This window comes from Heptranchias perlo, chromosome 44 (genome assembly GCF_035084215.1).
Source record: "Heptranchias perlo isolate sHepPer1 chromosome 44, sHepPer1.hap1, whole genome shotgun sequence".
NCBI lineage: Eukaryota > Metazoa > Chordata > Chondrichthyes > Hexanchiformes > Hexanchidae > Heptranchias > Heptranchias perlo.
This window is the reverse complement of record NC_090368.1, coordinates 4,349,374-4,363,041: the sequence shown is the minus strand read 5'-3', so window position 1 is coordinate 4,363,041 and position 13,668 is coordinate 4,349,374. Positions and strand designations below refer to the sequence as shown.

The window sequence follows — 13,668 nt, the reverse complement described above, 5'->3', positions numbered from 1 at the left end:
GTTTGGTCTGCCCCTCTCCTACATGAAGCAACTTGGGACCTTTTTATTACGTTAAATGTTTTACAAATGCAAGTTGTTCCAGTGTCGTGGTTGTGAGGTGCTAAGTAAATTAAAGTAATTTTAAATCGTCTTGACTGGGCAGTCCATAACTGATTTTGAGTCGTGCAGACTTGAGAGGGCTGGTAGGCCGAAGCCAGGCGCTTTCCTGTGGATGGTGAGATGGAACTTTTGCCTCTGGGCTTTTTGTTTTGCAGCCGGTTATAGAGCCACATCGGCAGAGGTGCTGAGGGCTGATAGTGTCTCCCCCCACAAACTGGAGATGACAAGGGAAGGGAGGCAATGCCTTTTCAAAGTGGACACTTTTTATTTTGCTTTCCATAGAGGCTAGGAATTCGCAGTTATGCAGTGGATGAAACTCTAGTGTGTGTGTGTGTGTGTGTGTGTCGTGGAGGGGGTACAGAGTGACGGGGAGAGGGGGGAGCTGACTGCGATGGTTATCAGGTGGCAAGGAAATCTCCACAACCTCAAAGGGACCCGTGAGTCAGCACAGTCAGAGTACCTGGCTTGGAGGGCTGTGATTTCTAGCTCCAGTTCTGGCCGCGATTGATTGTGCCTCAGTCGCTGTTTTGTGATGGGGCGCCGACTCGGCCTCTCTGCCGTTTTCTTTGCCCGAGTGGCTCGGTGCCAGATCGCGCAGCTCGTTTAACCACTGATCCTCCAGGCCCCGAGGTTTTACTTCAAAATATGCCGGTCTTAGTTTACGTGATATAGTGATCCTGTATATCGCAAACTTCCAACCAAGTGTCCAACTGTGTGATCTTTCCTTCAGGACTATTACGGAATTCCATTCGCCACTCCTACGACCCCAATTACTGGAAGAGAAGCAAGCCTGACAAGTAATCCATACTCTGGTAAGAGATTTAAGGTCACCCCTTTTCTCCACCCCCCCCCCCCTCCCATCTCTCCCCAAACCTTTTTAGTAAATGATGCCTGGAATGTTAAAGGGGGAGTATTTGTCTTTTGAGTTGGCTCCCTACAGATTGTGTTTTTTGTATTGGTTTTGGTAGGTTTCACTCTCTCTTCCCCTGAAGGCGCTGACTCTTGGTAGGGTACGGTTCCCCAGCTCTCTGGTACCTCACTCACGTTCTCCATGCGCGCAAGGCAGGCCGTAAGCGTCAACTGCCAGGTGCATCGCAGCTGAGCCCTAACCTGTCCTGGCCTGGTGTCAAAACAGAGTGCAATTGGGAGCAGGGATCCTGGCCTCTTTTAAATGCCCCTTTCTCTAGACCAGAGACATTGAGGCTAATTCTTGTACCCACCCACAGTTCCCAGCTAAGTCAGCACAGACTGTGGACCTCAGGTCTACGTGGCTCGGTTCCACACAGGATTGTGCATTTGCCCAATGGGTGAGAGGAGAGGCATGAGGGTTGGTCGACATAGATAACGGATGGCTCCTTTTTCGAGTGCTACTTTTGTCCCTTGGTCACCTCAAATCATAAGGTTGGACATTGCTATGGTAATGAGGGTCCCTTTGGGGGTCAAGGATGACATGCTGGAAGTTTGGAACCAAGTCAACCCTCTTGTGGCTGACTCAGTAATCCCATCCCCGCGCCGGGTGGGTCCATGGTGCCCAAGAGCATTGTTCACAATTGACCATCCAGCCCAGCCCAGCCCACCAACAGAACCTGCAGGGGTCATTCGGGACTAGGCTTCCTCCCACTTAGCTCCAGATAATCCTGCAAGCACAAATGGTGCAGCGTTACAAGGAAGCTACTTGCTGCAGCCGGAAAAGTTGATGGGTGTCAGCCATGGCTCAGTGGGCAGCACTCTCTCTTCCCCTGAGTCAGAAGGTTGTAGGTTCAAGCCCCACTCTAGAGGCTTGCACGTAATCCAGGCTGACACTCCCAGTGCAGTACTGAGGGAGTGCTTACACTGTCTTGAGGTTCCATCTTTCGGATGAGACGTTAAACCGAGGGGCCCATCTGCCCCTCTCCCGTGGACGTAAAAGATCCCACGGCCGTTATTGTGAAGAGCAGCAGGGAGTTCCCCCCGGTGTCCTGGGCCAATATTTATCCCTCAATCAGTATCACTCAAAACAGATTATCTGGGTCATTATCTCATTGCTGTTTGTGGGATCTTGCTGTGCGCAAATTGGCTGCTGCATTTGCTAAATTGCAACAGTGAATACACTTCAAAAAGTACATCTTTGGCTGTAAAACGCTTCGGGACGTCCTGAGGTCATGAAAGGTGCTAAATAAATGCAAGTTCTTTATCTTTTTTTGAGACATTTTCATTGAGCGTCGCTGTCTTTATATCGCTAGCTGCTTACTCAACAGATGTTGAAAATGCAGAGGATTTACAGGATTAAATTGCAATGAGCCTCAAACTCCAGAGCATCAATAACACTATCTTTTTTTTTTCTCTCCCCTTCGCAGGTGACCTCACCAAGTTTGGCCGAGGGGACGCGTCCTCTCCGGCCCCGGCTACCACCCTGGCACAACCTCAGCAGAGCCAAACGCAGACCCACCACACCACGCAGCAGACATTCCTAAACCCGGCCTTGCCGCCCGGCTACAGCTACACCAGTCTGCCGTACTACGCGGGTGTCCCCGGCCTCCCCAACACCTTTCAGTACGGGCCTGCCATGTTTGCTGTGAGTATTGCCTGTTTTGCCCCCCCACCACTCCGTCCCAAAATCTAACCCAACTGCGCTGTACCCATAAGAACAAGACCGTGCTGGAAACACTCGGCAGGTCAAGGCCGCATCTGTGGAGAGAGAAGCAGAGTTAACGTTTCAGTTCTGATGAAAGGTTCATCGTTTCGAGGAGAAATTCTTGATCTGGAATGCGCTGCCTGAAGGGGTGGTGGAAGCAGATTCGATCGTAGCCTTCAAAGGGGAATTGGATTATAGACTTCAAAAGGAAAAATTTTCAGGGCGATGGGGGAAGAGCGGTGTTGGGGGGTGGGGGGGGGGGGTGGGATTAATTGGATAGCTCTTTCACAGAACCGGCACGATGGGCTGAATGGCCTCCTTCTGTGTTGTACGATTCTATGACCTGAAACGTTAATTCTGTTTTTCTCTCTCCACAGATGCTGCCTGACCCGCTGAGTGTTTGCGGCATTCTCTGTTCTAATTTCAGATTTCCGCAGTATTTTGCTTTTGTTTTCGTACATTATATTCACATCCCTTGCCTTTCGCTGCTTTCGGAATTGTTGTTACTTGGTGAAGTTGTAAGGGGGGCAGGTTTTTCCGGCTCCTGCTCCTTGAGTCACTGGGCGCAGGGAATCATATAAAGATCGGGCTGGGTAGGTCGCATGCCCATGAAGGAAGGTCATTCAGTTTTCTGTACATTTAAATTAATGGATGGAAAATCGGGCGATCCCATAGCCCTTGGGGACAGGAAAATCTGCCCCTTAGTTCTTAAAACATGTGTCACAAATTAAGTTTCCCCCCCCCCCCCACCACCTCATAGTGACAGGAGTAGGCCATTTGACCAATTGAGCCTGCTCTGCTGTTTTGTTACGCTTCAGCAGCCCTTCATTTCCTTTGATCCCGATGCCCTGCCTTTTCTCTTACGTCCCTTACTTCCCAAGTAAATGCCCATCTCTCTCTCTCAAAGGCCTCAGTTAAAATTCTGCATCAGTGGCCGAGTGGGACAGTCTTTGTTTGAAGAAACTTTTTTTTTTAAACCATGCTGATTCTGCTGTAGCTGCTGACAACTTGTTGAGGTATCTCTTCACAGCTGCTTCACGTGTTAAGCCGAGAGTGTGGGGCTAGTCCACCTTCGGGGGTGGGGGGGGGGGGGGGGCATCATCCTCACCTGATTTCTGCACGTGTACTTTCCATCAGGAGTCACTGGATAGCCATCAGGGACTTTGACTGATGTGATTTTCCTTCCACCCAAGACCAGGGGCACTGAGGCTAATCATGGTACCCCAAACTGCTGCCTTGTGTAGATCCGTTCTTGAGCGCGGACCAAGAATCTGACCTGCAATCTTGTGGTCTGTAGGGCTCCACCACACACTGGGGATTCAAGTGTTGACACCAAAAGTGAACTTTACTTGAAATGCAATTGATTGAATACTTAATGGTCTAGTTGCTTTCTGGTAGCATGCTTGTCCTGTTTAGCTGCTTTCATGGCCTGCCCCTTTAAGACCATTGTCCCTTTAAGAATCTGCTGTGAGCTACCAATCCAGCTGATTGATTGATTGTTGATGGTTTCATACAGATAAGTTCATTCACAAGGCAATTGTAAATTTCAGGCTGCAGATCAATGACTGTCTTTTGTTTTAAAAGATTGTATTTGTATTTGTTGACAAAGTGTGACGGTCTGGTGGGTGGCGGATATATGCCAGGCTTGGCTGACTGGGGTGTGGGTCCATTTTATTTGCCGCAGGTCCCTCCTACGTCGTCGAAGCAGCACGGCGTGAACGTTAACGTGAATGCGTCGGCAACCGCCTTTCAGCAGGCGAGTGGTTACGGAACGCACGGATACAGCACCGGTGAGTGGCGCCCGCCAACCCATCCCGCGGTCGCTTGGCCAACTGTTAAACGCACTCGGCAACTTCAAACTCGTGACCGAGATGAGGGTGATAATTGGAAACGGTCCAGAGGACAGCTACGGGAATGATTCCGAGCTTAAAGCACCTCAGCCACTCGGGCTCAAGGACCTTGGTCTATTTAGAGCAGCGTTGAGAGGGAGGCGACCTGATCGAGGCCTATAAAATAATTGAAGGGCTGGTTAGCGTGCTTATAGATAGCGTCCAGTTTAACAGAACGGGGAGGACCAAGGACGAGTTTAAACTTCGAGTATGGATGGACTGCATGTTAGGCAGGCCGTCTTTTCCCAGAGATTAGTGAGCCTCGGGAATGTGTTGCTGGCTGGTGTGGGTGCTGACGCCCTGTCGGCCTTCAAGAGGGAGCTGGACCGGTTGTTGACTGGGGCAGAGACCGCATTATGTGGAAGACAAGTGCCTTTATAGACGACACCTGGTCAGTGTGATCTCCTGGACTGATTTCAATTGCCTGAGGGGGTCGGAGAGGAATTTCCCAGAGTTTTTTCTGCCTCTCCCAGGAGATTACAATGCTCCGGCCATCATGGTGTGTGGGGCAGGCTTGATGGACCAGCTGGCCTTTTCCTGCCCGTGGGTGTCGCATGTTCGTAAATTGGGGGTTTAGACCACCTCTGGGACCTGGGTTTAAAACAAGAGGTTGAAATGTAAGTCATCTCCCCTGGCAACTGTGGGGATATCTCAGCGCATGGCTTCATGCTGTCAGCTTTAATCATGGTGGTTATGGACTGGCCGGTGATTGAGGTGGGGGAAAGAAAAGTATTTTGAATTTGGGGATCGATTGTTGCAATGTCCCTAGTTTGTGGTGACTGATTCAGTTAAGAGTGCTACTAACTGAGCCAAGCTGTCACGCAGTGTGTTCAAGCCCCAGTCCAGTCCATTGCTGAGGCAGTCCTGCATTGTGTGACGTGCCACCCTTCGAATGAGATGTTAAAGTGAAGCTCCCTCCACGTTTTTAGGTAGGCATTGAAGAACAGCAAGCTCTCCTGGTGTCCTGGCCAACACTCTTCCCTCAGTTCGCACCAAGAGCAGATTAACCGGTCGTTCATCTCGTTGCTGTTGGTGGGATCGCCCACCCTATCTTCACAACCTCCTCCTGCTCTCTTCACTCCTCCAGCTCTGCCCTTGTGCCCCCCCATTTGTTACTCCGACTTTCTGGAACTGCTTCACGAAACTCCTGCACCTCTCAATTTATCTGTTCACCTCTATATATTTTATTTTTAAAAAGCCTTCTCAATACCTATCTCCTCTCCCAGCATGACTCTTGATTCCACATTGTGAGCATAGCTTAAATTTGAGTAGCTCTTGTCTACCCAGTCTTGGGTAAATGTAAGGAGTCTTACAACACCAGGTTATAGTCCAACAGCTTTATTTAAAATCACAAGCTTTCGGAGGCTTCCTCCTTCGTCAGGTGAGGAAGGAGGAAGCCTCCGAAAGCTTGTGATTTTAAATAAAGCTGTTGGACTATAACCTGGTATTGTCAGATTCCTTACATTTGTCCACCCCAGTCCATCACCGGCATCTCCACATCAGTCTTGGGTACTAATTCCCATTGAAAATACACACACTGGAGTGAAATCCCATTGTGTTGTGCAGAATGTCCCGACCTGACATTTGTCGGCCACCTGCTGAGCCTGATAAAACGGAACTGAATGTAAAAGCGTGCTCTGAGAAGTGCTTTCAGTGCAGCTGAAAATGTTTGAACAAGTTGTGACCCCTCAAATTTGTTTCCCAGTGTCTGAATAGTATTGTAAGAAGCATAGCTTTTCTCTGTGCCAGCACCATAATTCCAAACTCTACAGCAAGAAGTAGCTGATTAAATAGCTAATGATGTTTGCACTGTTTCCGCCTCTGCCTCAACTAATCTGCTGAAATCCTCATCCATGCCTTTGTTACCTCCAGACACACTATTCCAACGCTCCCCTGGCCTGCCTTCCACCCTCCATAAGCTTCAGCTCATCCAAAATTCTGCTGCCTCGTATCCTAACTCGCACCAAGTCCGGTTCGCCCATCACCCCTGTGCTCGCTGACCTACGTTGGCTCCCAGTCCGGCAACACCTCGATTTTAAAATTCTCATCCTCGTGTTCAAATCCCTCCATGGCCTCGCTCCCCCTCCCTATCTCTGTCACCTCCTCCAGCCCCTACAACCCTCCGAGATCTCTGCACTCCTCCAATTCTGGCCTCTTGCGCATCCCCGATTTCCATCGCTGCACCATTGGTGGCCGTGCCTTCAGCTGCCTAGGCCCTAAGCTCTGGAATTCCCTCCCTAAACCTCTCCGCCTCTCTCTCCTCCTTTAAGACGCCCCTTAAAACCTACCTCTTTGACCGAGCTTTTGGTCACCTGTCCTAAAATCTCCTTATGTGCCTCGAAAGCTCATGTGAAGCGCCTTGGGACATTTTATTACATTAAAAGCGCTACATAAATTCAAGTTGTTTTAAGGCTGTAGGGAAAGGTAAAATGACAGAACAGGTTTGTTATATATTTATTGCATTTTTTTTGGCCTTTTAGCTGGTGTGTCAGTGACCTCAAGCAACACAGGTGTCCCAGACATCTCAGGATCTGTGTACAGTAAGACCCAGCAGGTAAGTGTTTTAAAGCTGTGACAACGTTCAGAAGATGCCTGAAACCAGTTTGTTTTTATATTTTAAAAAAAATTCTTGGCCATGAAGTCGGATGTGAGTCTGTGTCCTAATTTTCTGGAGGTCACGATCTCCGCATCAAGTGAGAGTTGTCGAGGGCCAGAAAGCAACAGTGGGGAAAGTGTAGGCTTTCTCTGAAGTTCCAGTTGGCATTAGGAGGCTCATGGGCTGCCTGCCCTTCCTTTTAAGCAAGGAACACCTTTGGGTACCTTGAAAGACAAGGTAATTGGAGTGTGGTGGTGGTGTCTTGAATGCATATCTTCCTTCTAATTTTCAACGCAAAAAACACTTTTTAAAAACAAAAGCAAAATACTGCGGCTGCTGGAAATCTGAAATAAAAACAGAAAATGCTGGAAACACTCAGCCGGTCGGGCAGCATCTGTGGAGAGAGAAAAACAGGAGTTAACGTTTCAGGTCGATGACCTTTCATCAGAACAAAAAAAAACACTAACTGGTCATTCATCTTGTGAGTTGAAGTCCAACCATGGACTTGAGCCCATAATCTGACACTCCGATGCAGGACTTGAGGGTGTGCTGCCATGTTGGAGATGTCATCTTTTGGGTAAGATGTTAAACCAAGCCCTGCCACCTGCTTGTGTGGGCGTAAAAGGTCCTATGACACAATGGAGAGGAGAGCAGGGAGTAGTCCCAGTGTCTTGGTAAGTTGTAAATCTGCCAGTTCTCCCATGTCCTGGCCAGCATTCTATGCTCAATCAACGTTTTATTGCTGCTTTTAGGGCATTGCTGGAGTGCATAATTGCTGCTGCATTTGCCTGCATAATAACTCACTGCTGTTCAAAGTAATTTTATTGCTAAGCATTTCGGGACATTTCTAAGGGACTTAAGACCCTAAATAAATGTACGTCTGCAATGGGGAAAGTCACTGTTCTTTTGCTGGTGGGTGCAAGGTTAGCAGCACTAATTTGCTGATCTCGGTGATGGAATTGGGAATTTGCAGCAAGGCATGAAATGGGCACTCCAATTGGAAAAAGAAGAAGTGGTGGGGGAGGAGAGAATTCAGTAGCTCCTGACCTGCCGTTTGACATCTTTTTGTTTCCTTCTGCTCCAGTCTTTCGAGAAGCAGGGCTTTCACACTGGAACCCCAGCAGCCTCGTTCAACCTGCCCTCCGCTCTGGGGAGCGGGGGCCCCGTGAACCCAGCCACCGCTGCTGGGTATCCTCCTCCGTTCATGCACATCCTGACACCTCACCAACAGCAGATGCATTCGCAGATCCTGCATCTCCAACAGGATGGCCAGGTGAGAGCTCGTCCCGTACTCCTTACTGACGAGTTGAAGCTAAGAGGGAAGGAGACTGCTGAAGTTTTCAGGGCTATGAAAGAGGCGGGGGTGGAAGAGTTTGATCTGGGCGAGTTGTTCACTGTAGGGAAGGGCTCAAATACCAGGGGGCACGAGTTCTTTTATTTTTAAAAAAAAAATTCAGGAAGTAGAGTAAGACAGCAAGTCAGTGTAACCTTTACACTCTAGTGTTAAATCAGTCATGGAATAAGTTACCAAAAAATCATAATTGGGTTCAGGCGAATTTGGATGGGTTTCTAGAGAGAGAAGGGGATTAAAGGAGGGGGTTGCTCGTTGGGACAGTGGCCCTGTTCTTAACTCCCGTCAGCCGTAGCTCAGTGGGTAGCACTGTCGCCTCTTGACTCCGAAGGTCGTGGGTTCGAGCCCCACTCCAGAGATTTGAACACAAAATCTAGGGCAATACTCCAGTGCAGTACTGAGGTAGTGCTGCACTGTCTTAGGTGGTGTATTTCGGATGAGACGTTAAACAGAGGACCGGTTTGCCCCTCTCAGGTGGACGTAAAAGATCCCGTGCCACTATTGGAAGAAGAGCAGGGGAGTTCTCGGAGTCCTGGGCCAATATTTATCCCTCAACCAACATCACTAAAAACAGATTATCTGGTCATTATCATATTGCTGTTTGTGGGATCTTGCTGTGTGCAAATTGGCTGCTGCATTTCCTACATTACAACAGTGACTACACGTCAAAAAGTACTTCATTGGCTGTAAAGTGCTTTGTAACGACCTGAGGTTGTGAAAGGCGCTATATAAATGCAGTTTTGTTCTCTCGTGCTCGCTTGCTTCCCCTCAATATTTTCTGCTCCTCTGCCTGAGTGTACAGAGTTACTTGGGCTTGTTTGATTTGCAGTACTGGATCAGTGTTGATGGCTGCCCCAGCTTTCCCCCTCCCCTGCTATCCAACCAGAAACTGGGCAATGTGAAATATTGTTTGGGAGTGGGACTCCAGCCCTCTGGGCTCGTCACTGGTATGTTTCTGCGTCAGTGAGATCAGTTATCGGACTGGTCAGGCTTGACTACCTGTCGACTGGAGATTGCCTGCCCTTCCGCTACAGAGACTGAAGTCATTGTGTGAGATTAGTGCACAGTTCTTCATTGTACACAATCTACTTCTGGCAGCTCAGCTCTTTTTAATAGCTTTTCAACTTGGAATGCATGAATTAATTGCCATGGATCCATAACTGTGTTAGCGGAGTAAATTAATCTTAATTTTTCTCGAAGCTTCAATTGTACATTGAGCGGAATTGGACCACAAATGAGCTGTGATCTCTCAGCCAAGGCAGTGCGGAGGTGCTGCATTTAACCTAATTATATCCCTCCACTAGACAGGAAGAAAAATTGGCTCAGTTTCCTCTCCCGAATAGCCACCCAGGAAAGTGGATGTTGCGTGAGGTTCAACTGTGATGCCCTTCGTGACAAAATAGCCATGGTGCCCAGTTGTTTATGGGCTAATGCATTGAAGGATGGCCATTTGGGATGGGTCTGGAGGAATGTGACAGGATTCCCGTTTATACATCATTCCTACTGGAAAGAGTGTGGGTGTCGGACCCACCTAACAATGATGCTACCCACAGCCGAATAACCTGTCTATGAAAAATGGTTGCTTGCGTGAGATGACATAGAGAGAACACATGCCGGGTGCCGGTCCCCAAGGTACCACGCCCCAACATGAGTCCACCACCTCGGTAGGCAGACTCTTGGTGGGATTCTCAAAGCTTTTCACCCTCTGCGATAGATAACGGTGTGGTGTGTGTGGGAAGGCAGGGTACTTTCCACAGTGCTCAACACACACAAGCACTTGATCACTAGATAATTACAGATGAGGAACTCCATCTTGGTTCACTCACCCAGAAAGACCTTTTGAGGTTCCCCATTGCAGCATCCAATTCATAGAATGGTTAAAGCACAGAAGGAGGCCATTCGGCCTGTCGAGTCCGTGCCGGCTCTGTGCAAGAGCAATCCAGCTAGTCCCAGCCCTGCCCTTTCCCCATAGCCCTACAATTTTTTTTTCCTTTCAAGTACTTATTCAGTTCCTCTATGAAGGCCATGATTGAATCTGCCTCGGGCAGTGCATTCCAGATCCTAACCACTCGCTGCTTAAAAAAAAGTTTTTCCTCATGTCACCTTTGGTTCTTTGCCAGTCACCTTAAATCTGTGTCCTCTGGTTCGCGCCCCTTCCGCCAATGGGAACAGTCTCTCTCCATCTACTCTGTCTAGACCCTTCATGATTTCGAACACCTCTATCAAATCTCCTCTCCACCTTCTCTGCTTTAAAGAGAACAACCCCAGCTTCTATAGTCTATCCACGTAACTGAAGTCCCTCATCCCTGGAATCGTTCTAGTAAATCTTTTCTGCACCCTCTCTAAGGCCTTCACATCCTAAAGTGAGGTGCCCAGAATTGGACACACTGCTCCGGTTGTGGCCGAAGCTGTCTTTTTATAAGGTTCATCATAACCTCCTTGCTTCTTAATTGATTAAAGTTTTCACCTCTATTACTCTATCCGGGTGTCCATTCCATGCGTTGGTCACTTAGTATACTCAACGACTGAGCATCCACAGCCCTCTGGGGTAGAGAATTCCAAAGATTCACAACCCTCTGAGTGAAGAAATTCCTCCTCATCTCAGTCCTAAATGGCCGACCCCTTATCCTGAGACTATGCCCCCTAGTTCCAGACTCTCCAGCCCGGGGAAACAACCTCTCAGCATCTACCCTGTCGAGGCCAAGGACTCTCACCGGTCTTTCCTCATGTCAGGCCCCTATCACCAGGGATCAGCCCTGTGGCTCTTCCCTGCACTTCTGGTCGTTTGTTGATGGATGTGGATGTCAACGCTGAACCCAAAGGACATTTGTGCCTTAAGGAGACCGAGTCTGTAAAAGAGATATCAGTGGATGCACATTAAAATCAAATTTCCCGCTCGGCACAATGATGGAGGCATTTTATACATGGGTCCTAATTTTTTTTTTTGTTTTTTGGCTGGCAAGAAGGGAGTCTATCCGTACAGGTGGTACTCATCAGATAATGGCTGGAGTGTCGGGGTGGGGGGTGTTGGCTGTTGGAAATGTTTGTAGGAAGAATAAAGTAATTTTTTTTGTGTGTTTTTTTTCTTTTAAAAAGAGTGGAACGGGACAGCGCACTCAAGCCAGCAGCATTCAGCAGAAGGCCCAGGCGAATAAATCCGCCTACAACAGCTCCGGCTACTGGGGTCCCAACTGAGCCGAGGCCCCCCCCCCCTCCCCCTGCAAAACATATCTCGCTTTAAAGAACGGAAAAAGAAAATTAAGTTACAAGTGTGGCCGTGAAACCCACCCAACGCTGTGGTCTGTCTACACTTAACAAAAAAAAAAAGACATCAGTGCAAGTTAAATAGCGAAGTTTTTTTAAAAAGCTCTGCGTTGTCTGTGGTGCCCACCTTTACTGTTGTATGTAATATAGAGTTTGTAATTTCTCCTATTTTCTGCGTTCAGATTACGAGATGCTTGTTTGTTTTACCCCATCCATCCCGCCCGCCCCCAAACCCCACCCCATTCCCAATGAAGGAGTTACAACACCTACTGCGATTTTGATTTAAACCCCCTCTCCCCTCTCCCCTCACCTCCCACCCCCTCCCCTTTCTTTAGGACTTCAAGTGAAATGAACAATGTGGTCTTATATGGCTTCTTTGGGGTGTTTTTTTGTACTGTGTTTCAATTCAGTGAATGATGTATCTCTTGTGTATATATAAAAAACACAAAGAACTGTAGACGGACCCGGTTTCTCACCTGCTCTCAATGGCTTTTTGTAATTAATTTCATGACATAAAAAGAAAAAAACGGAAGTGCATTGGACAACTTTTTACAGGGTTATTTTCTTTTAAGTTTTGTTTTTGGACGATCGTACGCCACTGTAAGTATTCTATATTATTTTTTTTTTCTCTTCTGTGCAGTCCGACTTCCCGGGGTCACTGACTTGAGGAACCGTGGTATTAACTGAATATAAATAAAAGTCACAAAGTGATGTGCGTATTTTAATATCAGCTGCCAGGCCTCAACGTTCTGTTGCAAGTCGATGAGTTTTCTCGCTTTACGAACTCAGGAGCGCGCCCCCCCGGACCCTTCTGGGAAGCTTTATTTGACCGCATCCGATCTCGGCCAGAGTGCGTGGTCGAGGTGCTGCGTGCATCCAAAACTCTGCTGCCTGTATCCTAAGATTTACTAGGATGCTACCGGGACTTGATGGTTTGACTTATAGGAAGAGGTTAGATAGACTGGGACTTTTTTCCCTGGAGAGTAGGAGGTTAAGGGGTGATCTTATAGAAGTCTATAAAATAATGAGGGGCATAGATAAGGTAGATAGTCAAAATCTTTTCCCAAAGGTAGGGGAGTCTATAACGAGGGGGCATAGATTTAAGGTGAGAGGGGAGAGATACAAAAGGGTCCAGAGGGGCAATTTTTTCACTCAAAGGGTGGTGAGTGTTTGGAACGAGCTGCCAGAGGCAGTAATAGAGGCGGGTACAATTTTGTCTTTTAAAAAGCATTTGGACAGTTACATGGGTAAGATGGGTATAGAGGGATATGGGCCAAGTGCAGGCAATTGGGACTAGCTTAGTGGTATAAACTGGGCGACATGGACATGTTGGGCCAAAGGGCCTGTTTCCATGTTGTAAACTTCTATGATTCTATGAACTCACGCCAAGTTCTATTCACCTGACGCCCCCCCCCGCCATGCTCGCTGATCTACATTGGCTTCCAGTCCAGCATCACCTCGTTTTTTTAAAAATCCCCGTCCCCATGTTCAAATCCCTGTGTGGCCCTCCCGATCTCTGTAACCTCCTCCAGCCGTACAACCCTCCGAGATCTCCCTGCACTCCTCCAATTCTGGCGCCTCGCGCATCCCCAGTTTTCATCGCCACACCATTGGCGGCCGTGCCTTCAGCTGCCTGGGCCCGAAGCTCTGGAATTCCCTCCCTAAACCTCTCCGCCTCTCTCTCCTCCTCAAAACCTACCTCTTTGACCAAGCTTTTGGGTCACCTGTCCTCATGTCTCCTTATGTGGCTCGGATGTCAAATTTTGTTTTTCCTGTGAAAAGTCTCGGGACGTTTTACGGTGCTTTAAACGCAATTTGTCGCACCTCCCTGAAGCCAAAGGCCAAGAGTCGGCAC

The 13,668-nt window shown here is 48.3% G+C and overlaps 1 protein-coding gene across 11 annotated transcripts in view; it reads left to right on the top strand.

Annotated features, from left to right (window-relative positions):
- The window catches only part of ubap2l (ubiquitin associated protein 2-like), a 76,423-nt gene extending 63,880 nt beyond the window's left edge, over positions 1-12,543 (top strand). For 10 of the 11 annotated variants that reach the window (XM_067975955.1, XM_067975964.1, XM_067975962.1 and 7 more), the window contains 6 exons: positions 830-911; positions 2,436-2,653; positions 4,398-4,503; positions 7,083-7,156; positions 8,283-8,471; positions 11,646-12,543. In XM_067975955.1, the coding sequence (XP_067832056.1) occupies positions 830-911; positions 2,436-2,653; positions 4,398-4,503; positions 7,083-7,156; positions 8,283-8,471; positions 11,646-11,744 (768 nt within the window). In that variant the 3' untranslated portion in view covers positions 11,745-12,543. The remainder of the gene's footprint in view (positions 1-829; positions 912-2,435; positions 2,654-4,397; positions 4,504-7,082; positions 7,157-8,282; positions 8,472-11,645) is intronic. The other variant, XM_067975965.1, reaches the window with a different exon arrangement.
- The last annotated feature ends 1,125 nt before the right edge of the window (positions 12,544-13,668 follow it).